At 42.8% G+C, this 27,302-nt stretch overlaps 1 protein-coding gene across 7 annotated transcripts in view; it reads left to right on the top strand.

The window, feature by feature from the left end:
- The window catches only part of TNRC6B (trinucleotide repeat containing adaptor 6B), a 249,857-nt gene that overhangs the window by 182,511 nt on the left and 40,044 nt on the right, over nt 1-27,302 (top strand). For 6 of the 7 annotated variants that reach the window (XR_009054633.1, XR_009054632.1, XM_057741190.1 and 3 more), the window contains 8 exons: nt 3,016-3,357; nt 5,573-7,921; nt 9,527-9,685; nt 12,669-12,844; nt 15,197-15,271; nt 16,441-16,486; nt 17,753-17,901; nt 23,497-23,622. Coding sequence is in view for 5 of the 7 variants with exons in the window: in XM_057741190.1 (XP_057597173.1) it covers nt 3,016-3,357; nt 5,573-7,921; nt 9,527-9,685; nt 12,669-12,844; nt 15,197-15,271; nt 16,441-16,486; nt 17,753-17,901; nt 23,497-23,622 (3,422 nt within the window). In the remaining 2 variants the exon portion in view is untranslated. The remainder of the gene's footprint in view (nt 1-3,015; nt 3,358-5,572; nt 7,922-9,526; nt 9,686-12,668; nt 12,845-15,196; nt 15,272-16,440; nt 16,487-17,752; nt 17,902-23,496; nt 23,623-27,302) is intronic. The other variant, XM_057741195.1, reaches the window with a different exon arrangement.

The following is a 27,302-nucleotide window of genomic DNA, read 5'->3' as shown; positions in this document are numbered from 1 at the left end:
AAGAAAACCATAATCCCAAAAGAAACATGTACCATAATGTTTATTGCAGCACTATTTACAATAGCCAGGACATGGAAGCAACCTAAATGCCCATCAACAAATGAATGGATACAGAAGATGTGGCATATATATACAATGGAATATTACTCAGCTATAAAAAGGGATGAGATGGAGCTATATGTAATGAGGTGGATAGAACTACAATCTGTCATACATAGTGAAGTAAGTCAGAAAGAGAAAGACAAATATTGTATGCTAACTCACATATACGGAATCTAAAAATGGTACTGATGAACTCAGTGACAAGAATAAGGATGCAGATACAGAGAATGGACTGGAGAACTCGAGGTATGGGAGGGGGCGGGGGGTGAAGGGGAAGCTGAGACGAAGCGAGAGAGTAGCACAGACATATATATACTACCAACTGTAAAACAGTCAGTGGGAAGTTGTTGTATAACAAAGGGAGTCCAACTCGAGGATGGAAGATGCCTTAGAGGACTGGGGCAGGGAGGATGGGGGGGACTTGAGGGGGGGGGGAGTCAAGGAAGGGAGGGAATACGGGGATATGTGTATAAAAACAGATGATTGAACCTGATGTACCCCCCAAAAAAAATAAAATTAAAAAAAATAAAAAAAATAAAAAACAAGCTGAAGGACTTCACTCAAAAAAAAAAAAAAGTCCCGTTTTATAATGACTTTATCATTTATGATCCATTCTACCTCTGATGTGATGGTGGGAAAATGTCTTGAGGAGCTTTTGCAGGGAATCTTGCACAATGTACAATACCCACCAGATTTCTCTGGTTGTGCTATGAATGTTGTAAATTAGTCGAACTGATGTTCAGATCTCAACTCTGTAGAATCCTCTTACCATGTCTTATTCTATTTTAGGGAAATGAGGAAGGCGTATAACAAACCTGGTTGCCTTAAAGTGGAGATTCTAGCCCTTTTATAGAAGAGTAGCCTTGCAGAAGCGTAGCTCCTTCTATCCTAAAAACTAGTTAGGAAGAATCCCCCCCAGCCTTTGTCAGCTTCTTGTTTATTCTCATAATAAGAGGAAAGGGGATTGGGACTGCCATGTGCTACGGAATCCTCCAGGCACAGATAGAAAGTGAATCATTAAAGGGGCTTCCCTGGTGGCGCAGTGGTTAGGAATCCACCTGCCAATGTAGGGGACATGGGTTCAATCCCTGGTCCGGGAAGATCCCACATGCCTTGGAGCAGCTAAGCCCATGCACCACAACTACTGAACCTGCACTGTAGAGCCCTCAAGCCACAACTACTTAGCCCAAGTGCCACAACTACTGAAGCCCACTCGCCTAGAGTCTGTGCTCCGCAACAAGAGAAGCCACTGCAATGAGAAGCCAGTGCACCGCAACGAAGAGTAGCCCCCGCTCTCTGCAACTAGAGAAAGCCCGTGTGCAGCAGCGAAGACCCAACACAGCCAGTAAATAAAATAAATAAAAATAAATAAGTTTTTAAAAAGTGAATCATTAAATAATTCATATTTATTCATTGGCTGTCGTAAGTCATGCACAGGGCACTATATTAATAATAATAGATAATGACCGATTTATCTTCTTAAGAAATATATTTGTTTATTTATTCATTCATTTATCCTCTGACCTCCCTTCCTTACTGGGAGGCCCAGAACTGCCTCATGATTGGCTAGTGTTACACCCAGGTGTTGCCTTGCAGTTACTTCAGGCTCCTACTCTTTTTTCCGTTACTCACAGTACTCACCAATGTCCAGTGGGTATAGATTGGGCCCCCTGATTTCTGATGATGTATGTCCCTCCTCATAAAGGAGCCAGTTCAACGAGCAACATGCTGGCCCAGCATCATTTCAGCAGTTAGAGCAGTACTGCCACCAGAGCTGGCCCTAACGTGACTCTGGTGTCAGGGAAAATGGGCCTCAGAATCATCTGAATTACCAGGCTCAGTGATTGTTTCTGTATTGCTGCCAGCCTGTGTTTGCCAGGAAGATTTTCTTGGAAAGGGTGGCAGTCTTTTGGTAGGATGCAGCAAGGTGCAGATCCAGAAGAACATTCTCTGTAGAGTTGTGGGGAAGCCCAAGGGCCCTGCAGAGCTTCACTGTTGTGTCAGTGTTCCCATACTTCCTGTTTGCCATTTGAAAAGTGAGGGAAAACCTTAATTATTGAAAGTAGATAGGAAAAGTATCTACATTTTGAAATTTTTATTTTAAATGTGCAGTTGAAAAATACACCCACAAGGTGCACTTAAAAAAATTTTTTTTGGACAAAAGCAAAAAGATACAACGTTTCTAATGTTTACACAGAGTGCCAAGCAAGAGTCTGCGTTCAGGTGGCTGTAGAAACCAAAACCAAGTTGATTTTGTGATTCTCTAGGCCTGGAGTTCCCTGTAGGGTCTACTCTTTGCCAGGCCCTAAGAAAAAAAAGATGAAAGATGGGTTCCTGCCATTGAGGGACTTCTGGCCTGGTAGGGAGAAGGATCTGTAAAAGGAGAATGTCAGTATAACCGGTTCCTTCAATGGTACAGAGATGGACAGTGGTTTCCAAGAGCACAGTGAAGGGTGCTTAGCCTACCTAGTCCAGGGATTTGGGTGAAATTTTCTCAGAGGTGGGTCTTTAAGAATGTGAATGGAGGGAAAGGGCCCTTGGGCTGAGAGCCTTGGACCTTACCAAGGATTTGGGGGTGAGGGGGATCGTATGCACCCTTAGACCTTCTAGACAGCCCTTCAGGGATTCTGCTGTTGATTTAGGGGAGTGAATGGTGTTTGCTTCCCTCTCCTTAGTTAATGGATGTAATTCCATGATACCGCAGTCTCTGAATCCTTGTTGCCATTACTCCCCGCCCTTACCCTACCTTCAGTAAACTGAAGATGCTGGGGAATCTGAAAAGACCATGTCCCTCAGAGTAGGATGAAAGAAGAGATGTTTCATTGGAATTGGTCTCATGGAAACTTTCTTAAAAATAATCTTTAGAAAAATGCATTTGATTTTGAAGGCTGTTTCCCAATCTCTGTCTTTCAGTGCCCGAAGTGACGAAACCAAGTTTAAGCCAACCAGCGGCCGCCAGCCCAATTGGCAGCTCTCCATCGCCACCAGTCAATGGTGGCAACAATGCCAAAAGGGTGGCAGTGCCGAACGGACAACCGCCAAGCGCCGCCCGCTACATGCCTCGGGAGGTGCCGCCGCGATTCCGTTGCCAGCAGGACCACAAAGTGTTACTAAAACGTGGGCAGCCCCCTCCACCGTCCTGCATGCTCCTCGGCGGCGGGGCAGGGCCTCCTCCCTCCACCGCGCCTGGAGCAAACCCCAACAACGCACAAGTGACAGGAGCGCTGCTGCAGAGCGAGGGTGGGACCGCACCAGGTGAGCAAGCCTCTTGCAGGTGAACAGGAGGCACAGCGGCTGCAGGGAGCCAGTGCATCACTTGTGTTGCCCATGTAAAGTCCACGGGAAGCGTTAATTATAGAGACTCTTGGGGTTATTCAGAAGATGGGGGCAGAGTCCAGTGTGAGATGTGAACCAGCATTTCTCTCTTGAAACTGGGTTTTGGTGTCCAGTGAATGTGTGCTCTTGGCCTGAGATTCTTAATGTCGCTGCTATTTTTCCTCACTCTTTGGGGCCTTCTTCCGTCCTCAGACAGGAGCATTACAGTTCGAGCCTCCAATGTCCCAGCTTCCCCCACAGGTGTGTGCTCAGGGGTCGACTGGACATGAAGATAGTGCAGAGGCTGGTTCTGAGCCTTAGACACCCATGTTTACATTCCTGGAATGCTGGGAGAATAGAGAGGACGGTCTCTTAGAAGATAATGTAGAATCTTGGGAGGATTCCACATAATACTATTCTTTTATTAGATTTTTTAAATTGGTATTTCTTTAGGGAGCCCTGGATTTTGAGCTTTGTTTAAAAACTCTATGTAGATATAAGGGATTTTTAGCCGAAGGGTTCTGCTGAAAGTTTTGAGAGTTTTTAATAGGTGAATACTAAACAACTAACAGTAAAGAACTTCCAAATACCATCCCCCATTTTTTTAAAGCTTATTAACAGATTTCCACTTACTCTTAAAACATTTTTTGAGACTATATTAAAATTCAGAGCTTGAAGACCCCCAGGCATTGGCAAGGACAGTGAATTGGTGGTTGTTAATGACAGGACGCTTTATTCTACTTCTGATTTGAACATAGAATTGCCTAGAAAATTCTGTTACCATCTTGTGTGCAAAGTGAAATAGAAAGAAAGCTCTCAGTAACACAGGCCTCACACAGAGATAAGCCCTGTTCATGAGGCTTCCTGTGGTGGCCGTCAGGCCAGGCCAGGCCCAACTCGGGCAGAGAAAGGCCTCCTGGCCCTTCCTTCCTGGCCCCTCATAACCAGCTGCAAAGGGAAGTGTGAGGGGGCGGTTGTGTCAGGCACTTCAGCAGCTGAGTCTAGCCAGGCCTGGACATCAACTTGGGTCTAGTGTGAGTCAGTCTCCTGTTTACATTCTTAAAACCAAGGAGGCCCCTAATCTCAAGAGTTTGAAATTCTCTGTTTCCTTACTTTTATGGCTTTCTGTACTTTTTTTTTTTCAACGTCATATTGATTTAAAGCTGTTGGTGAAAGGAGCTGAAATAAGTTTCAAAGAAATTATTGGGCTAAAAACAGCTCATTTTTTCCCCCACCATCAAATATGTGCTGAGCCAGACTGTTTTATCAAGTTCCTTGGGCGTACAAACTGATTCATGCTTGTGTGGCGTCTCGCTGGGTGGGCATTCATCATTCAGCAGATGCTTACTGAGCAGCAGTGCCCTGGCTGCCATGTGGAATTCAGATGTTAGCAAGATAGGTCTCTGCCTAAAAGGCACTAACATTGGGGAAGGAAGACGTGAACACAGTACACTGAGCAGAATGCTTCCAGACAGGGATAGGTGGTTTTCAGGTGCTGAACTCAAAAAAGCTTCATAGAAGAAATGGCATTTGAACTAGGCCCAGAAAGATGGATAAATTTCAGTTTTTGAATTCAGAAGGAAAAAACAGTAGGTGCCAATGTGGAATGGTGCCGGGGGGGAAGGCCCAATTTGTGGAATGTGGGCATCGTCAGAGAAAGTAGTGGGAGATGAGACTAGAAGAGTCTGTTGGTCCCAGGCTGTGGAGCATCTTGATCAGACCTCAGGCCAAAGGGTTTAGCTTCTTCTTGTGCACTAAGAAACTATCCACCGCCTTCCATACAGCAGTGATATAATCAGAGGTGTGCTTTAGAAAAATTACTGCAGCTAGGAGTGTCAGAGTAGATTGGAGATATAAAGCAAATACACAGCATTATTGTCTTGTTTCAAGATACAGGAAAGCCCTTCTCTGTCACGAGGAATGGCAAGAGGTTAGCTTTGAGAGATGCTGTGGGGGTGAGACTGAGCAAATACACCAACCAGGCAAAACAGAAGAGGTGACTAAGATGGGTGTGATACAGTTAACCAAGGCAGGCAGCTGGATAGAGAACTAGTTTGTGGGGAAGCATGATGAGCTCTCTGGGGGCAGTTTGAGCTTGAAGTGTTAAGAGATCACGCATGCGCAGCTGTGATTAATGAGACAATCTCTTTCTCAGAGTCAACCCTTGGAGGTGCTGCTGCTTCAAATTATGCAAATTCCACTTGGGGCCCGGGAGCCTCCTCCAACAGCGGCGCCTCCCCCAACCCAGTTCACATCTGGGACAAGGTGATTGTAGACGGGTCTGACATGGAAGAGTGGCCTTGCATTGCCAGCAAAGACACTGAGTCTTCTTCCGAAAACACCACCGATAACAACAGTGCCTCGAACCCTGGCTCTGAGAAGAGCACTCTGCCAGGAAGCACCACTAGTAACAAAGGAAAAGGGAGCCAGTGCCAGTCTGCAAGTTCCGGGAACGAATGTAATCTTGGGGTCTGGAAATCTGACCCTAAGGCTAAATCTGTTCAATCTTCCAACTCTACTACAGAGAGCAACAGTGGACTAGGAAATTGGAGGAATGTGAGTGGTCAGGATAGAATTGGACCTGGCTCTGGCTTCAGCAACTTTAACCCAAATAGCAACCCATCTGCCTGGCCAGCGCTGGTCCAAGAAGGAAATTCTAGGAAAGGGGCATTGGAAACGGATACTAGTAATTCCAGTGCACAGGTTAGCACAGTAGGTCAGGCATCCAGGGAACAGCAGTCAAAGATGGAAAATGCGGGTGTTAATTTTGTTGTCTCTGGCAGAGAACAGGCTCAAATTCATAACACTGATGGACCAAAAAATGGAAACACTAACTCCTTGAACTTAAGTTCACCAAACCCCATGGAGAATAAGGGAATGCCCTTTGGAATGGGCTTGGGGAACGCCTCCAGGAGCACTGATGCCCCTTCACAAAGCACTGGAGATCGAAAGACTGGGAGTGTTGGATCTTGGGGTGCAGCTAGGGGGCCTTCTGGAACTGACACAGCCTCTGGACAAAGCAATTCTGGAAACAATGGGAACAATGGAAAGGATAGAGAGGACTCCTGGAAAGGAGCTCCTGTTCAGAAATCAACCGGGTCAAAAAATGACTCTTGGGACAACAATAACAGGTCTACGGGTGGGTCCTGGAACTTTGGCCCTCAGGACTCTAATGACAACAAATGGGGTGAAGGGAACAAAATGACATCTGGGGTCTCTCAGGGAGAATGGAAACAGCCGACTGGGTCTGATGAGTTGAAAATTGGAGAATGGAGTGGTCCAAACCAACCAAATTCTAGCACTGGAGCATGGGACAATCAAAAGGGCCACCCCCTCCCTGAAAACCAAGGCAATGCCCAGGCTCCCTGTTGGGGAAGATCTTCCAGCTCCACGGGAAGTGAAGTTGGAGGTCAGAGCACTGGAAGCAACCACAAAGCAGGAAGTAGTGACAGTCATAATTCTGGCCGTCGGTCTTACCGGCCCACACATCCTGATTGTCAGGCTGTCTTGCAGACTCTTTTGAGCCGAACTGACTTGGACCCCAGGGTGCTCTCAAACACTGGCTGGGGCCAAACTCAAATTAAGCAGGACACGGTGTGGGATATTGAAGAGGTGCCAAGGCCCGAGGGGAAATCTGACAAAGGAACTGAGGGGTGGGAGAGCGCTGCCACACAGACCAAGAACTCAGGGGGCTGGGGAGACACACCCAGCCAAAGCAATCAAATGAAGTCTGGATGGGGGGAGCTCTCAGCCTCTACCGAGTGGAAAGACCCCAAGACCACAGGCGGCTGGAACGACTATAAGAACAACAACTCTTCCAACTGGGGAGGAGGACGACCAGACGAAAAGACATCTTCCTCTTGGAATGAGAATTCCAGCAAGGAGCAGGGGTGGGGAGGTGGACGCCAGCCCAATCAAGGATGGACTTCCGGAAAGAATGGTTGGGGAGAGGAGGTCGAGCAGGTGAAAAACAGTAATTGGGATAGTTCTGCCAGTAAACCTGTGTCTGGGTGGGGTGAAGGCGGGCAGAATGAGATTGGAACTTGGGGGAACGGTGGGAATGCAGGCCTCGCTTCAAAAGGCGGGTGGGAAGATTGCAAAAGATCTCCAGCGTGGACGGAGACAGGCAGACAACCCAATTCCTGGAACAAACAGCACCAACAGCAACAGCAGCCCCAGCAGCCGCCGCCACCACAGCCAGAGGCCTCTGGTTCGTGGGGAGGCCCAGCCCCACCACCTCCAGGCAACGGACGACCTTCCAATTCCAACTGGAGCAGCGGGCCGCAGCCAGTAACCCCAAAGGATGAGGAACCCAGCGGTTGGGAAGAGCCATCCCCACAGTCGATTAGTCGGAAGATGGACATTGATGATGGCACTTCAGCGTGGGGAGACCCTAACAGTTACAACTACAAGAATGTGAATCTGTGGGATAAGAATTCCCAAGGGGGCCCAGCACCTCGAGAACCAAACCTGCCTACCCCGATGACCGGTAAATCAGCGTCAGGTAGGCAATGGCTTTTTCTCACAGGTTTTGGTGAAGAAAAGAAGGCCTAAACCAAGACATTTTTATTAAGATGCATTTGTTTAACTTAGCTTCGTTCTGGGAATCTTTCCTACATTAACTCTAGGTTGTTGTTAACAGAAGCTCTCTTTTTATAAAATGATAGTGATAACAGATGCTGGTAGTACATTTTAATGTTCTTTCTTGGCAAAAGGAAAAGATGGCATCCCTGGGTTAGTCTCCCCAATTTTTTTTTTTTTTTTTTGGTAATTGTATTGGTCTGCAGAATCCAAAAGATATATCTTGCTAAACAAACTATGCTCTAGATTTAAAAATAAAGAATTAAAATAGGAGCAGAAATAGACCTGATTTCCATTCTGGTTCTGCCCTTGGACACATCCTCTGTGTTTCTCTTTCCCCAGCGACGAGAAGTAGTCTATGTTGTTCTTGCAGAGGCCATCAGAAAATCCTGTAGCCAGGCTAGGATCTGGAAGGTTTCCATCACTTTCCAGATGATTCTTGACAATTAACCTCTGGAAGTGGAGTACTTCATTGTGTGAAGATTGGTATCCCATGATAATCAGTTGTCCAGAATTAAACTTTCTTCTCTCCTTATTTGAGTAGGAAACATCACAGCTAGTAAATTAAAAGTAGTGCTGGTAAAAATTTTTAAAAGGGGGTGCGGGGTGGATTTTAAACTCTTAAAAGAAAGTAGTGCTGGTAATCATTTTTAGTTTGGCATTGTCAGCTTGAATGTCCTCATAGACTTCAGCAAATTAAGAGGATGCACCATTCAAGTGTTGGTTTTTTTTTTTTTGTTAAAATTAATCATAATATTTTATTTTCCACTCTCCAAAATAAATCTAGTGTTCAGTGAATCAAGTTATGGCCACTTAGAAAATGATTACTTTTAACTAGTTCTTTTTTTTAAATATTGAAAAGAATGAGGAAAGAAATGAAGTTCTCATTTATTCCCTGTCTAGAACATGTAAAAAATTTTAATTCATATAGTAAAAATCTTCAAACTTTACAGAAATGCGAAAGGTGATAAAAGAATCTTAGCTCCTAGGGTCTCTCCTTACAGGTCTTAGCATTTTGTGTGCCAAACATTTTGTTTATACCTATACCAAAATATATCTATACTTTAAAAGTTTAGTACAGAGGGATTGTCCTGTATACACTGTTCTTCACCTTGCTTTTTTCATCATTCTTAAAAACTTTCCACGCTGGCATGTACATTTCTGTCTTTTTAATTGCTTCGTATATAGTATTCATTTGATGGGCAACTCACAATTGGTCTGACTGGTCCCTTTTCGATAGATATTTATGTTGCTTCCAAATGTTTTCTGACAGTGATGCAGTGGGCATTGTTGTACATGTAATTTCATCTACTTTTACAAGTATATCTGTGGTATAATTTTCTGGCAGTGGAATTACTGGGCCAGAAGTTAAAGTGACAATGCCAAGTGCCCACCATGAAGGTGGTACCCATTTATGTTCCCATCAGCAGAGTTCAGGAGTGCCTGTTGCTCCTGCCTTCACCCCCACTGGATACTGTGGTGTTCATTTAACAAATCATTCTTAGAGATACACATCCTTTCTTTACAGTCTGGAGCAAAAGCACACCACCTGCTCCAGATAATGGTACTTCAGCTTGGGGTGAGCCAAATGAAAGCAGTCCTGGGTGGGGTGAAATGGATGACACAGGAGCATCGACCACAGGCTGGGGGACCGCACCCTCCAACGCTCCAAATGCCATGAAACCTAGTAAGTATACAGCATTATTTTTGAGGGAGTCTCTATTATAAATTTGGGGATGGGGTCACACATTTTGGTGAGGTCTGTTGTTTCAATGAGATTCAGAACCTTGAACCTTTAATAAATGGTTAGTAACAAATGGTGGGGACTTGGCATATGTAAAAATGCTTACAGTGAACTAAAAGTCATAAGTTAGTTTTTTGGTTTCATTTTAACTTAGGTTTAGTGTCTGGTCGGAATTGAAATGTTGATGTGGTGCTTTTTTGCTCAGGAACTTAAATATTGCTCATTAGATCTATTTTGCATTTATACTCTCATGTTGGAATAATTTTTTTTTTAATTCCTGGCTTTTAACGTGGAACAAGGTCTCTGCTGCCCAGTGACTTCATCCTTCATCTTTCCGTTCCTTCCTTTCCCCTTTATCTCTCTTCTCATACATCCACCCACGCAGGGACATTTAAGGTTTCTTGAACCCAACAGAGGTTTCTTCATTTGAATTTTTAAACAAAGCACGTCACACTTACTTATAATCATTGAAAAATCTAAGCTATACTTGATCCAGCTGGCAATGTGTAGTCAAAGTGATTTGCAAAACTTTGTAAATGGATGCTGCAAACTCCCCATTGGATGGTCCTCCGTTGAAAAATTCAGTTTCAAGTTTCTGTTTTCACTTGTTTGTAGTTTTCTTAAAAAGTATTCCAACATCTCTTTTCTACCATATTGCAGACTTAAGGAATTATCTTTTTTTTTATTTTTTATTTTTGGGGGTACACCAGGTTCAATCATCTGTTTTTATACACATATCCCCGTATTCCCTCCCTTCCTTGACTCCCCCCCCTCGAGTCCCCCCCAAGGAATTATCTTTTGATTAAAAAAATGTGGTCAGGCTGAACACTCAAAATTTGAACAAGAAAAAAAAATTCCACTGTGAAGTGTGTTTTATGGTATTTATGATTCTTACTGTGCCACAGGAAGGAATATCATCTCAGCTATCTGTATTCTAGAAACTCACTCTTGTACCTGTGTAACTTGATTGCATTTTAAAAATTGTCTCCTTCACTTCATAAAGATTTTGATTTCATCTTGATTTTCATTGTATAATTGGTTGTGTCATCGTGGAAGATACCATCCTGTAGACTTGGAATAGATCCAGAATGCTCTTGGAAGGCATTAACCAGACCCTTGGCACAAGGAGGTACTTTAGCAGTACTTTCAGGATTTTTATGTCTTTCCCAACTTCAGGATCATTTTCTTCCATCACAGAACACTCACATTTCTCAAGATTTTAAAAAGTCTTCTACTCTTCAGGATCATCTATATCTATAGTTAGAGCTGTAGTTACATTGACCCCTTCTCTGGGTAATTTGAATGTGTAATAGTCAGAGCAGGGAGCTAGATCATCACAGCCTACCAACTGATGCTGATAGTTAACCTGTGATCTTGTCTAGACTGCAGACACCTTAAATCTGGTGTGAGCTCTGTGACTAAAAATTGGAGCTCTCTTTTTTATCTTTCTACAAGGAGTCATTTGTTAAAAGTTCAGCTTCTTTCTCTAGAAGGGTTACATGGACATCTTCCTTCTTTAAAGGGGTTAGTATGTCACTTATGTTGGGTCTTTAATTCTCATTGTTTGTCAAAGGATGTATAAAGCCTGTGCTTGCATAATAGTGGGTAACCTCCTGTGTAGAAGAAACGGTCCTGGTTATCAAGGGCATTGCCAGCAGCAGGGAGAACAGCCCCAAGCCCTGCCTCTTGCTGTCCAGTCACAGAGCCCCCAGGGGAGTTCACTGAACCCCATGAAGGGTCAGTCAGGTTCACTTGGGCATTGCTGGGAGATGATGCCACAGTCTGAGGAAATCAGCTGCCTTGTACCCTCTGTACTTGGTGGGAGCCTGGATGGCATCATAGGCCTGGTCCTAGGGCGTGGCAGTAGTCATTCAAGGAAAGGCTTGGAAGAGCCACTTTTCTGGCTCTAGACTCTTGACGTGAAGCTGTCTAAACCAAATAACTACCCCTTCATAAACGTCCTGTCACTTGATAAATTGAAGGTGTGGATGGAGCTTCTAGACAGGACAGTGAGTTTCCCTTCTTCCATTACCTCAGAATGTATCCATCAGTTCCATACAGTATTTTCAGAGGGAGATTAAGGATTTATCACAACCTTTGAATTAAAGACCTTTGCTTAAAGGGGGCTGTTGGTGGAACTGAGTCTGGATGCTGATGACGTCCTACTTCCTCGAACGTTAGAGCCCTGGTTTCCCTCTTTCGTTCTCCCTTCCTTGTTCTCTGTCTTCCACTTTCCTCGGCTTGTCTTGTCTTTTTTAAATAAATTTATTTATTTATTTGGCTATGTTAGGTCTTTTTTGCTGTGCGCAGGCCTTCTTTTAGTTGCGGTGAGTGGGGGCTACTCTTCGTTGTGGTGCACGGGCTCCTCATTGCCGTGGCTTCTCGTTGCGGAGCACGGGCTCTAGGCGTGTGGGCTTCAGTAGTTGCAGCACGTGGGCTCGATAGTTGTGGCTCACGGGCTCTAAAGCGCAGGCTCAATAGTTGTGGCGCACGGGCTTAGTTGCTCCGCGGCATGTGGGATCTTCCCAGACCAGGGATTGAACCCTTGTCTCCTGCGTTGGCAGGCAGATTCTTAACAACTGGCAGATTCTTAACCAGGGAAGCCTGAGATGTGAAATTTCTTATGAGTAGTGGTAGGTTCTTTTCAATTGGGGGATTTCTCTCAACTTTGTATAGGGGAAAAAATCATTGAACCAGAAGCCAGGGAATTTGGATTTGTGGTGTATTAACTTACTCTGTATCATTGACCCCTTTTAGGTTTCCATTTCTGATCTCTAAAGTTCGAATAATATTTGCCTTGCCATGCATATAGAGTAGATAAAATTACAAATATACTAAAATGCCACGTTTATGGGGCACAGTTGCTGCAGTTATTGTTATATATATTAGCTATTGCGTACAGTTGGGGTTCGTTCTTTTCTTAAAGATTCCAAATCTATGCAAGACGGCTGGGGGGAGAGTGACGGGCCAGTGACAGGAACTCGCCATCCCAGCTGGGAAGAGGAGGATGATGGAGGAGTCTGGAACACCGCCGGCTCTCAGGGAAGTGCTTCCTCCCACAACTCCGCAAGCTGGGGACAAGGAGGAAAGAAGCAAATGAAGGTAGCCCACTTTAGAAATGTCTGCACTTGCCTATTCATTCTTAGAAGGCAGAACTGAGAATGTTTTAATGGAAGAAGCCAGGCAGCTGGGGTCCCTGAGGTCCTCAGTGAGGAGGAAAATATTTTCTTCAGGACAAATAACTACTTCCTCTTTACCCCTCATCTTCCTTCCCCATGACCCTGAAATCTCCAACTACAAAACTCTTGCTGTGGGTAAAATGGAATTTTCAAATAAATGAAATTTTTCTCACTTTGGTTTCCATATTACAGTCATTCTTTGGAAGCTTTCAAGGCACACTTTATAAATGTTTTATGCTTTCACGTTCTAAAAGCCATGGCAGTCCTTAGAGTAAATCCCCCTGAATTTGTAGAAGAGAAACCACAGTAATATGGTTTCTCCAGTGGCAATCAGCGTGACTCGTTATCTGGTTTGGGAAATTCCAAGGCCCAGAACTTTCTCAACAAAATGAGGTGCCGGTGTATAACCCAGCACTAACAGGTAGATGATTTATCTACATCCTGTACCAGTTGTGTTCTACACGTTTTACTTTCTGTATCTTAGAACAACTTAGTTTCTCCTTTGATCTGTGTAATTTAATGCAACCTTTGGTTTTCAGTCTAGAACCTGAATGACTCAGTAGAAGCCCTCTTTTTGCTTCCAGCCTCTCATTCCACATATACTTTGAGGGGTGTAAGAAACTGGCAGCCATGTATTTAATTTGAGGGTGGGAGCTTTGCTGCCCTAAGAAACACTTCACAACTAAAACTCCTGGTTTTCAAATGCTGGATGCATTTTAGAAGGTCTTCATTTGGCCAAGGGCTATGCCTTCATCCCCCTTGCCTATGGGATTTCGTTCTGAATACAGTTACTCTCTTTTCGGCCTGAGAATACAGGTTGTTTCTGTTAGAGACATTTTGCTTCAGCAGTCATCTACAGTTTTCCCTCTTAAAGGACTTTTATTACTCCAGTCACAAAAGAAATTATTCAGTAAATTTACCAGCATTTTTAGTACATTTGTATTGTCTAGTCTGCTGTGGCTTTCTTTTTGTTATTTACAAATTATCAATAAGACCAAATTACAAGACAGTTCAGGAGACTGTTGAGGAAGCAACTAGCCCACTCAGGGAACCACCAGGATTTAGTGAAGTTAATTGGGAATTAAATGTTTCTGCTCCACGACGGATGATTCGAACCTTTTATACTGAGGGCCTCTTTGTGTGTGTGATCACGTACAGCCGACAGAAAATTTACCACCTGAACCAGTTTTAAGAGTACGGTTCAGTGGCCTTGAATATGTTCACGTTGTTGTGCTGTCGTCACTAACACCTGTCCACAAAACTCTTCTCATCTTGCAAAACTGAAACTCTGTACCCATTAAACAGTAACTACCACTTCTCTGCTCCCTGCAGTGAGGGTTTTTTGACCTTTAAACCTGTAAATGAACCAAAGTACCTTAGCACTTTCAAGAATGATAAAATTGACCTGACCGATACAATCGGAACACAAATAGAATTTTTACTTGGAGAATGTCCCGTGCACAAAGCCCCATCACCTCCTGCCCCCACCAGGTCCCCAACATAGTTCCACTTACCTTCTCCATAGAAGTAGAAGTGGAGCTGATGATTAGCGCCTTGTTCAGTGGAGAAACGACACAAGTAAGTCAAAAATTATCCGCACTGACTTTGCAGCCAGCAGAAGTTTTAATATGACCGGAGCGTGGGTAATTTTTGACTCATCTTTGTAGTTTGTTCCATTAAGAAACAAACAGAAACCTACGTCTGCCTTACTTTGCAGTAAGCTTGGTGTTGGTGTCTTCTGCTAGTCTTCTTTCCCATTGGGGAGCCACAAGCTTTACTCTGTGAAACAAGCAGATGAAAGTGCTACGTGGGTGAGCTCCTCATCGTATCCACACAGAATAACGACCAGTTTAAACAGGCTCCTTTCCAAATAACATGCACTAGCATCAAACTCTTTCTTTACTCCTAATACAAACCAGCTTGGGTTACAAGGAGATACTAAGAGGGAAAATTCTAGCATGCAAACATTATATTTTAGATAATCTGATATTGACCTTGTATTTATAGGGTAAAAACACTGGTTGACCATATGTTTTTCCAGTTACTTCTAATTCAGTGCAAAAAATAAAATAAGGATGAAAACATAGATATAACTAAGGCATATTACTTTTTTAGACTAACATAACATGTTGAAGTAACTATAGGTAAAGAGGAATAGTTAGGGATCAAAAAGGTAAACTCTTGGTTTTACAGTTTCAGTCAGTACTTACACAACTCAGGAAGTTGAAATACAATGAATTATTTGATTCTGAGGTTACATGTTTCATTTCTGTAGTGCTCACTAAAAGGAGGAAACAGTGATTCATGGATGAATCCTCTTGCCAAACAGTTTTCAAATATGGGACTGCTGGTAAGTTTTACTTTTTCATACGTGTAATGTATCCCAACTTTTACATTTAGCTCAAATCGTAAGGCCACTGCCACATATAGTACAAAATTACAGATTTAGAAACTGGTTAAGCAGTGTTCCTGATTTGGATTAGGCAATCGTTGTTCTTTTTTTTTTTCTTAACGAAATACTCCAGTCTTTAAAGGTTACAGCTTTTAAATTTGTAGTCCTCGTATCCTTTTCCTCAGGCATTTAGGGAAGAAGGAGCCAAGTAGTTAAAATTTATATAATTTTGTTGACTACAGAAATAGTTTTAATATTATAATGTTTAAAAAGACAGCAACAGCAGAAGAACTAGGGAAACTATTGGTGATTAATTACCTAGGCCGTTCTTGTAGAATTCCTAGTTTTTTGGTCTCTTGGGAACATTGCGGGGACACCCTGTCCCTGGTTGCCAAAAGACAAATGACTTGGCCGCACATCTCAAGATTTGATGACTTGACAAGTCACGAGAAGAAGTTGTCATCATTTGGCGGCCACTCGTGGAATTTGATCCTGAGCCGGCTGGAACTTGAGCGCAGGGGTTTATTTCTCCAAGCAGCTGTTTAGCTATTCCTCTGTCCTTAGATATACTGAAGCTAATTTGATGTGAAAATTGAATTTAGGATTATAGGCACCAACAGCAATCAAAATTAGTCATTTTTAAAAATTATTTATTTATTTATTTGGCTGCACCAGGTCTTAGTTGCAGCATGTGGAATTTTTAGTTGAGGCATGCGGGATCTAGTTCCCTGACCAGGGATCGAACCGGGTCCCCCTGCATTGGGAGCACAGAGTCTTATCCACTGGACTGCCAGGGAAGTCCCTACTGGGGACTAATTTTTAGTCATATTAAAAATATTATGGTCTTGGAACTTCCCCGGCAGTCCCATGGTTAGGACTCTGTGCTCCCATTGCAGGGGGCATGGGTTTGATCCCGATCCCTGGTTGGGGAACTAAGATGCCTCGCACTGCGAGGCCAAAAAAAAAAAAAAAGTTGTCTCGATTCCAGTTTGAGGTTCATTTCCAAGGACCTGTTATGGTCCTAGTAGTAAAGTTAAGGTGTGGCTCGCATATGAATAATGCCGTTTCTCCTGATTCAAACATTTAATTCAAGCCTTTAATCTTCCTTCACTGTTCTTTATTTTCAGAGTCAAACTGAAGATAATCCAAGTAGCAAAATGGATTTGTCTGTAGGTGCGTATCACTCCACTAATACAAATGGAATATATTGTTGTTCACAATACCCTGTTGGGATCCCCCGCTCACTTGGAGTCAGGGTGGGTTCAGTTCTTAGACACGTACTCCACACACACTGTGTGGGAGGTACCGTGCGTGACACTCGGTAGGGGTTGAAAACTCAAATGACTGCAAGAGCCAAGAAAGTAAAGTAAATGAGTGGTGTGTGCCAGGTGTGAAAACTTGAGACTTAGAGGCCACTGGGTAGCTGTGGAGGCGTATGTACCACGTAAAGGAGTCGGCCTTTGCTCGGCTGTTGGCACTTGGCTCAGCTTTGCCAGGTCCTCCAGTGTTTACAAGAGAGGCCAGAAATTCAGATACGCATTGACATCCTGATTTTTAAATATTGGAAAGAGTTCCAGATCTTTTTAAATGCTGTGTGCAGCCAAACACAGTATGTCTGTGGCCCTGCCAGAGTCGGCTTTCAGGTGGCCATGCCTGTCTGCACTGGTGTGTCCCATTATTGACCAGCTCCCCTCCGCGGCTAGAGCGGATGCAGCACCTGTGGGATCTTCACAGTGATGCTCTTGCTCTCCTGAAGGAACTTAAAAATAATCAAACCGGGAAGAAAAGAAAACAACCCTGGAGATAAGGGAAATAACCTCTGATCTGTGATACTCTTAAATATGAGAATAGCTAAAAAATGAGCTTTGTGTCACTGTACAATAGCAAATTTATGGACATATGAAAGAAAGTGGGTGCAAGAAAGCCACTGCACCTGGGAAATTACATTGTAACGTGGCACACTGTCTCCTGCGTTCAACGTGAAGTTCTAAATTTTAGGGCAACAACCGTACCTCTTTGCTCTTTTTATTCCTAATAATTGTGTTTAACCCCAACCGTTTGTCTAGCAGTTGCTTATGATATTAACAAGAGAGACACCATCTCGCTGAGGACATTTGAATATATGAGCAAACGTATTAATAACCAGTCTAAGTAATTTTTTAGTTAGGTTTTTACTAGGTTAGCCCTAAGGCCCTCTTTCAGTCTTCTGTAGAAAACCAGCTACAGCTGATACATGTTGTGGGGTTTGTGGGGGGATTGTTTTGTTTTGTTTTCAAAGCATCCAGGTGTGTTCCAGGGAGGACCACCAGCAGCCTGAACCAGTGTGAGCTCTTCTGGTCTCACACCTGCACCTCAGGGAGCCTAGTGGGGCAGGTCACTCTTGGTCAGGAGGGAAACACTGACTGTTCACATTTTCATTCCTTCTGTGTTACTTCTCAGGGAGCCTTCCAGATAAAAAATTTGATGTGGACAAGCGAGCAATGAATCTCGGGGATTTTAATGATATCATGAGGAAGGATCGATCTGGGTTCCGTCCACCTAATTCCAAAGACATGGGAACCACAGATAGTGGGCCTTATTTTGAGAAGGTGAGTTGACTCCTTGGTTTAAGATAATAATTCCTGAGAACCACTTTGGTTCCCATTTGTCTTTTAATAATGAATCCTAGAAGGAAGCGTAGAATTACTGAACTGAATGAGTGAGCAAAACACAAACGTCACCTGCATTTGAATGGTGACGTGAAAATAGTTGATGTTGACAGGTGATTAGGCAGCAGCTAGAGCCATCTGTCTTTAGAATGTGAGTGTTGTGAACAAGGTCTAAGTTTTGGGGAACTGATGAAGTTTGGAGAGGGGAATTGATCTATTTATAGTGGGGGAAATGCACACTCAAAACATGGGGAAGAAATTCTATAAACAAATTTATTCTGAGTTCTTTTTTCTGCTACTGTGCAATTACAAATTAAATTTTTGGATCTTGTGCATATGTACCCTGTATCTCCTAAGGCCTTGCCTTCTAGCTTTGTCAAGATGACCCAACTTTCTCCTTTGCTATTTCTAAGAGAACTCTTTTGTCTTCTTTCTCCATTTCCTTAATGATCTGCTTTTAGTTACGAAGGTATACTTTTCAAATTCTCAACTACCTGCTGTAAACAAGTCATTTATACCTATCTGTTGGGATTTTTAATGTTTCTAATGGAGGAGATCGTTCCTTGATTCAGAATACTGATTTACAGTGTTCCTGGTCTTCAGAAGGCAGTTAAAACCAAAATGTTTAGACCTGGCACATTTTTGACACTGCTGATGCTGATCTAGACAGCAGCGTATTCACAAGATTACTCTGGCTTCTGTCTCAGCAGCCACATAGTTAGAGTAATCAGTATTAGATGCATGAAAATAAAGTGTCTGGCAATTTTTGTCTTCGTGCAATGGACAGAATGTATTACTAACTTAGAGGATAAGAATCTGTAGCAAAGAGGATGACAGGTGGTGTCTGTTGGGCAAAGTATGATGACTGTGATCAGATCCAAATTCTATCCTGGTTGACTGCTGGTACGCTCTAACTTTGTTTATTCCTGGTGTTTCTCTTTTCCCTTCTTGCATTCTGTTGCTTCACTAACCAACACTCATGGTGATTGGCTAACTACTACTACTTTTCAGCTGACTTTGCCTTTCTCCAATCAAGATGGGTGCCTTGGGGATGAGGCTCCCTGCTCTCCCTTCTCCCCTTCTCCCAGCTACAAGCTGTCTCCCTCTGGTTCCACACTACCCAACGTCAGCCTTGGAGCAATCGGCACAGGGCTCAACCCCCAAAACTTCGCTGCTAGACAAGTAAGGAGGCCTCTCAAATTTATAACTGCTTGGCTGTGGCCTCGCCTTGGCCCTGGTCTGCAGTTTATTGCATCATTTGTCTGTCTTGGGAAATTTGTTGATTACTGAATGCACAGAATGATATTAAGTATAGGCTTTAGCTCTTTCAGCCCCATAGAACCCATCTCTGTTCATGTTTCTCAACATGGATTTTGTTTTAAATGTTTCTTTTGTCTTCCCATTTTTGGTCATAAGTTCACATTTAATAAGTTAACTAATGACTGGCTTAGGAAAATGTTAAAGAGGCTGTACAGGTACCTTCTGTCATCTAATTTAGCAACATATTTGCCATTTTGAACATTAGATTGAATGACAGGTACTACTTTTGAGGTCTTTTCAATCTAATAAAATTGCTAATTAGAACATAGCAGCAAAACTAGTAAGATTAAATATTGGAAGTTTACAACATCTTAAATACTCAATGTCTGGGTATCAAATTACCCAGAGGAAGATAACTTACATGTTAGATAATGAAGCTCTAAGAGGACCGGGTGTTACCCAGTGTTTGATTCAGCCTGGAGCAGCACCTTTCCTAGGGCTGGATCTGTCAGGCCTCCGAGGCAGGGCTGTGCAGCAGAAACAGGACTGGCAGGGCTGACGTGGTGATGCCGCCTCGCTTTTGTAGACCCGAGCAGACACAGCAGGCCTCTGTTTGTCACCTCGCGGTAGCTTTGTGGTAGTTTTTGTGGAGAAAACCGGGAATTTGGGGACAATTCCTTTGCGACAGTAGCTCCAATGATATTTTCCTAGCCTTAGTTCCATGACTACTTACTTGTCCTTCTGACTTTCACTTTTTCGCCTCTGGATGTCATGGAAGGACATTTAATTGTTAGTTGCATCCATTCTGTTTGCACATGATGACTTTCACATAGAAATGAAAGAGTGATATAAAACACCTCCTACACCATAGTCCTCAAGTTACATATAGATCTTTTATGTGCTTTCTAATTGTTGCCTAAGCACATTTTTAAAAAGTGGATTATATTATATCTGTGTGTTCAGATTGGTTAATGCTGGATTGGGAGTTATAGGTAATTTTTTTTCTTCCTTGATATTTCACTCTTTTTCTTAATGTTTCCACAGAGGACATGGCTCTGGATTACTTTTATAAACAGAGAAGAAACAATTATATCAGTTTGGTGGGGAGGAGGGCTCTTTTGGGTTGAGATATAGAAATGATAAAATAGTCCTAATACTCTTGGTTGATGGTGATTTTAAGTATGCTCCCAGGGTCACCGGATTATCAAATGCTTTTAATACGTAAACTTTAGTATGTGACCAGCCAAACTAGCAGTACACTGGACTCTAAAAAAAAAAGGTCATTCCTCTTCATTTTTTTGATCTGTGGATTGCTACAAAGTCCATTGTGAACCAAGTTGATATACGTGTTCTGTCCAAACACGGTTATGGTTTTTTTGCACTATTGTCATGCAGAGTTAATATACTTCATAATTTAAAAATAAAATTTGGGGGGGGAGTCAAGGAAGGGAGGGAATACGGGGATATGTGTATAAAAACAGATGATTGAACTTGGTGTACCCCCAAAAAAATAATTAAAAAAATAAAATAAAATAAAATTTAAAAGTTTTTTTTCAAATCACAGAAGATTTCCATTAGCTTGATAACCTTGTTTTTAATTTGTATACTTTTCTAAGTTAAACACTGTAGTGGAGGTAAATATCACCAATAATTATTAGGCTCAAGTCATCATAAAAGCCTCACATACAACAGTGAAGCTTTAGAAATAGCCAGATTAGCCACCATTACTCTCTCTTTGTATATATATGTATGCTTTTGATGCTGGTTTTCCTAATCTCTAAATATAGTTAAAAAGAAAAAGACTGGATTTATATGATTACCATTAAATGCATTACTATGCAAAATAGCTACTTCTGAGCCAAGAAGATGACCAACTTGTGATGCCCAGGTTCCATATTAAAAAATAGATAAGGTGGGAGTTCCCTGGTAGCCTAATGGTTAGAAATCTGGGCTTTCATTGCTGTGGCCCAGGTTCAATGATCAGGGAACTGAGATGCCACAAAGCACTTGGCATGGCCAAAAACAAACAAACAAACAAACAAAAAACAACAGCAAGATTTAACAGTAAATAATGAATAAAAATGATCTAAAAAGTTTTTTATAAAAAAGAAATAGAAGAGGTATTTTTTGATAAACTTATGTTGACTTATCTCTGTTATTATCCATATCAGATACGTCAGAGTGCTTGGTATGGCTTTAGAGACACTTGATAATGAAACAATAATGAAACCTAAAACCTTTGATGGGGGTGGGATGGACTCTTTCTACTTGGAATTTGGAAAGTAGGGCTTGATTTTACAAAAACTAAATAAGGCAAATTCCTTTTAATACCTCTTACCAGAAAGAGAGGTTGAAATTTAAAATGACCGCTACAAAGCAGTTTGAGAGCCCTACAAAACGTGGGCTCTGGCAAGGACTTTAGCAGTCAGAAACCCCACCATCCAAGGACCATCCATGAATAATTAACTTCTGATAACAAGGTCTTTATTTGATAGTAAAGTATGAGAGTGATCTTAGCAGAATAGTCTTAGCAAAGTAGATGTTTCCTGTTTTCCTGGGAAGGATTAGTAGCTAAGCTCCCTGACGGACAGGATCTCAGAGAGGTTAGAGCTGAGCCATTTCTCCTCCGAATGACAAGTGTGATTAGTGAGACAGGGGAGGCAGAGGTATTAAGAGTTTCTAGAACTAAAGGTCTGTTCATGTTTAAACAGTCCTTTAGGAGATTTAAAATTCATGGTGAATCTTTGATTTTCTTTTATGAGAGATACACAGCTTTTAATTGCCATTTCTACTTTATGTTCATAATCATTTTTATTTTCAACTTTTAAGTTCATTAATTTCCCTGAAGCTGTCCCTTAATCTATTTTGAATCATTAAGCCATCAAAATACTTTTAGTGCTCTAGGACTTAATGATGCCATTACAAAATTCTTTAAAATTAACTTAGTCCCCACGATTCCAGGGATAAGATGATGGTGGTGACCTCAGCTCAGAGCACCCAGATGTGGTATAAGCTGTGGCTGTGGTGTAGCTGTCTTCACTGATGGTGTTCAGTGGGACGTTCTTTTTCAAGTGTATGAAATTGGTGGGTCATGGATGTTTGCAAATGATGTGCTCATCCTACAGACCAGGGCTTGATTGAGTTTCTGGGAATACAAAGGGGAAACTATTAAGCTGATGGCGGAAAGACAGGATGGAAAACAACTAAAATATGATTTGACGATGGGTCCTGGCAAAGAGTTTTCAAGTGTTTTGAGAGTGTAGATGTGGGCTCAGTGAATTTGAATGTGAAATGAGGAAGAGGGTTTGGGGGAAGACTTTCTTGATAAGGATGACCTCTGAGCTGGGCCTTAAAGAGGCCACATGAAGGTGGTATAGAAAACTGTGACAGGCAGAAGCAACACAGTGTCAAGTATCAAATATGATTTCTTTGCTTCTCAGCTAGAAACAAGTCAGAAAGGAAGGGCCGTCGTATATAGCCCAGCTTTTTATAGCTCTTTGATTGGAACAGTCTAGAAGTGCTTCAGTGAGTTGATCCTCCAGAAATCAGGGAGCTAAGCTTGTTTTTGACTAAACTGAGAGTCATACATTTGAATGAGAAGTTACAGGTGAGTAATGTTTTGCTTTGGTGTCCCTGGAGTTTTTCACTTTTTCCCTTTCTTCCTTTATTATCTCACTCTGTGATTGACTCACATTTCCTCGTCTAGCAAAGAAGGGACCAAGCAGGCCCAAGACAGGGAAGGGTGTTCAGATCTGGAGTAGGGTCCTCTTGGAGGTAGGCTCACAGTTGGGTGGCACTGATTTTGTGGTTGAATCAACCAATTCAGAGAAGTCATATCATAGTATTGTTTTACAACTGATATTATTCACAAGCCTGCATTTTTAGTCAGGTGCCTTTCAAGGTGGGTCTCAGATTGTATAGTTTGAAAGTAAATTCAGTAAACCCAATCTTAGAAAAGAAAGTAGTTGCATAAATGTTATATTGCCTGTACCTTTCGATAACAACAACAAATTAGTGTTTTTTCTAACATTTGACTAAATTTAACCCTTTTGGTTTGTAGAGTGCATCAGAGTACAGGGGTGGTGATGATATGCTCATGATTGGATTTGAATACTTTTCCAAGCATTCAAGATCAGGAACTTTTTCAGTTGTAAAATTCTGTGATTCCATAAAACGCAGGATAAGATTCTTCTGAGGGATAGAAAACTTGAACTGATTCTTATTTGCATTTTCTTATGTTATCAAGAAGCCTCACCGTTGCTGTTCCATTGACAGGGTGGCAATCATGGTTTGTTTGGAAATAGCACAGCACAATCGAGAGGTGTGCACACCCCCGTGCAGCCGCTGAATTCTTCTCCTAATCTCCGGGCGCAAGTGCCTCCCCAGTTCATTTCCCCCCAGGTAAGCAGCTTCACGGAGCTACAGTTCATAAGTAAAGTCCAGGTGGTTACTAGTTGCCAACTGACTGGTTTTGTGGGTGTAAAAGGAATAACAGTTACCCGTCTAAAATGGGAGGAACCCAGATGCCAAGAATCAGGCCTTTTAGAACAAGATGGCAAATCTCATTCCTTTTTTGTTGTTATTTTTTTTTATTGTATCGTGCGTACAAAGTACATGTTTTTACATGAAAAGCATTACAATCATGTTCCTTTTAGAGCTCCTATATATTTTCCCAATACTATATTGATTTCTTAACTGTGTATACTTAAAACTCCTGTATAAATTCTGAGGTGTCAACATTCAGAAGTTGGTTGCTCTCAAGGATTCGCAGGAGAATTGCCAGGTTCTGGGTTATTCTGAAAAGTTTTGAGGAGATATGTGTTAAACCACTGACTAGGTGCTCTAGGGGTTATAGAACGAATGAAGTGGCAGAGCGTTACTCACAGAGCAGCTTCGTATAGGGCAGGGTCCTTTGGGTACTGTGGGAACCCTTTAGGACCCTCTATTAAGCAGGAGATGGGGAGTGAGTTGTTCGGGGGGTATAGGTGAGAGATTTTGGCCATTCTACCACATACTGCCTCTCATACGCCTTTGTGGGAAATGGGTCTAAGGAGCAGAGTAAAAGCTGGTAAACCCGAGTAAGGATTCAGTGTGTGAATCAAGATCAGCAGCTTTGAGTCTATTCCACCGTGTAAGAGGGAGTGGGGTACTTACTGTCAATAGATCCAGCCAACAGGTTGTGAAGGGTCAGGTTTTGTTTGTTTTTTGATATGTGTTTTAAGACAAAAGCTTAAAATGTTTATTTGAAACCATAATCCATAGATTTCAGATCCTGCTTTTGATGCTGAGTCTCTGTCTGTCTTAGTAGAGGAAGGAATGTTGATCGTGCCACCTGCCCCCATCTTCACAGTCCTGTGTAGGAGTCCTCTTAGGTCTTGCATCTTTCCCTTCTGTCTCTCTGAGTTCCGCTCATGCTTCTAGTTCTGCTCATCCTTCAGGTCCCAGGTAGACAGAGCTGTTCCTAACTTCCCCAGCACTTTACAGTGGCAGCATCTTGACTCTTGGAGCACTTGCCAACGTGCCTTGGTATCAGGCCAACATCCGTGGTTATCAAATGTCTGCAGCGTGCCAGGTTGTGTGTTGGCAGTGCATGGATGAAAAAAACACTGTCTCTCCCATCACAGCCTCCTGGTGTTGGTGTTGGCAATGGCAGAATAGTCGGCAGATAGTGTGATAAATGGAAATGCTTAACAGAGTTTGGGGAGCTGGGTGGGACCGCACACCAGCAGTGACATTGAAGCTGGGTCTTGAAGAATGAGTCAGAGTTCGCTGGGCACAGCCAGATGAAAGGTGCCTTCTAGGAGACAGGAGCAGCTTGTGCAGGAGGCAGTAATATCTGGAAGGACACAGCACATTTGCGGAAATGTCATTAGTGTGAGTAATTAGTTGGAGCTTGTGGAAGCATAAGTGTGCTGTCTGGAGTGGAATAGGAAGAAGCTGGTCAGGAAGTTTGGGACCAAATTTGGAACAGTTCTGTTTGCCTTGTTAAGTAGTTTGGACTTTGTCCTTTGGTCACCAGGTTTGTAACCATTATCTTGGCTGCTACTTAAAAATACAGTTTCTGGGTCTTCCCCAGTCTGCTAAGACACAGAGTCTTGGGTCTCGGGGCCTCATCACCCCCAGGTGATTTTTATGTGCTCCCTAGAGTTTGGCTTCTCCTGCTAGAGATAATATAGTATTAGGCAAGATTTCTCAGCTGAGTGGCAGTATAGGAAAATTTAAGTTTTGGAAAAATAACACAATGATATAGAGGACATGTTTGAATGACAGAATCACTAGAGCAAAGGAGATCACTTATGAAGCTAGTGCAGGAGTCCAGGTAAGCTAGTGGCAGTGGAAATTAAAACCTTGTGAAGGTCACCGGTGATCTTTGTGTTGTGGAATACAGTGGTCTCGTCCCCGGTTTCTTTTCACTCGTGTATCAGCATTTGACACAGTTGATCACTCCCTCCTTTTTGAAACAATTCATTTGGCTTTTGGACACCTTCTCTGTCAGTTCTCCACCTGCCTATTCTTGTCTGTCTGCTTTACAAGTTCCTCCTCACTTCGTCAACGTTTAAACATCACAGTACCCCAGCCTCGATACTTGAACATCTCACCGCCTACAGCCACTGTTACGTAATCCCACCCAGTGGAATGACTTTAAAATAGTGACAGTTCCAAACTGTGACTTCAGCCCAGATCTCTCTTGTGAACCCCACAGGCTTCTGGCCATCTTTACTAGGGTGCCTTATAGGCATCTGAAGTGAACATGCCCAAAACAGAACCTCCTGCTTCCTCCCACTCTCCCCTCAAAACATCCTCTTCCTCCAAGTACACAGCACTCTCATCCCGCAAGAGCGCAGGTCAGAGACCTCGGAGCTGGTTGTGAGTCCTCACAGCCCACAACCAACCCAGCAGCAAATCCTCTCGTCAGTGTCTGGCCATTTCCTACCGTGACCATGGTCTCCTGACTGGTCCCCACCCTGCTTCATCCCGTACTTGCTGCCTGGAGTCTGTTTTCTGCCCAGAATTCAGACTTTAACTCTAAAACTGTGCTGTCCAGTGTAGCCATTAGCCACGTGAGCATTTGAAATGTGAGTTGTGGAATGGAAAAACTGAATTTGAGGTTTAATTCATTTAAATAGCCATACCAGGTTAGTGGCTACTGTATGGACAGTGCAGATGTAGAACTTTTCTGTCATCACAGAAAGTTAAGGTAAATCATGTTACTACTTTACTGGGACCCCTCTCCTGGCTCTCTCTTGGTGAGAATACAAAGCCAACTCTTCACTGTGGTCTTTGGGGATCTTGGTGACCTCTCCGCCCCCCACACCTGCTGCTCTCCTATTCGTTCACATCCTCTCTGGCCAACGGGTCCCAGTGCACAGAACAGGCTCTTAGAATGCTCTTCTCCCAGGTTGCCACGTGGCTGCATCTTTCTTTCCTTCAGAGCTCCGCCTCAGTCCCACCTCATCCGAGGGGCTGCCCCAGGCTGTGTGCAGCCCCACCCCCACCCCCGGGAGTGAAGTAAGCGTCAGAGACCCAGGATCTGTGTCTGCTCTGTTGGCTGCTGTATCCTGAGGGTCGACAGCTGTGCAGGGCATGTGTTTTAAGTTCACTAAGTATGTATCAAGTCACGGGAAGACGCACTTCAGAATGATCTAGAAAGTGAAATTATTAGGAAAGCACAGTTAACTTAATCTAAGACACTTAGGGGCTGCAAATCTCTTTATAACCAAAGTATCTTAGTTGGAAAAGAAAAGTACTTGTGTTCTTCTACATTTTTGAAATATGTTTATTTAGCAAAACATGGTTAACATTTATTTAATGCATGATGAGGGCAAAACATTAAACAATGAAATCTTCAGGGTTTTTTTCCTGGCATTTACATTTTAAAAAACAAAGCAGTTGGGTAGGTTTTTAAAAAAAATTTTTTTCAGGTAAAGAGAAAATAACCACAATGAAAGTTTGGATTGTGCAGAAAAAAATTCTTTTTTTTTTTTTAATCAATTTATTTTTATTTATTTGGCCGTGCTGGGTCTTTAGTTGTGGCACACAGAATCTTCGTTGCCGAGTGCAGGATCCTTAGTTGCAGCATG

Source organism: Hippopotamus amphibius, chromosome 7, assembly GCF_030028045.1.
Source record: "Hippopotamus amphibius kiboko isolate mHipAmp2 chromosome 7, mHipAmp2.hap2, whole genome shotgun sequence".
Taxonomy (NCBI): domain Eukaryota; kingdom Metazoa; phylum Chordata; class Mammalia; order Artiodactyla; family Hippopotamidae; genus Hippopotamus; species Hippopotamus amphibius.
This window is presented reverse-complemented; position numbering and strand designations above follow the sequence as displayed.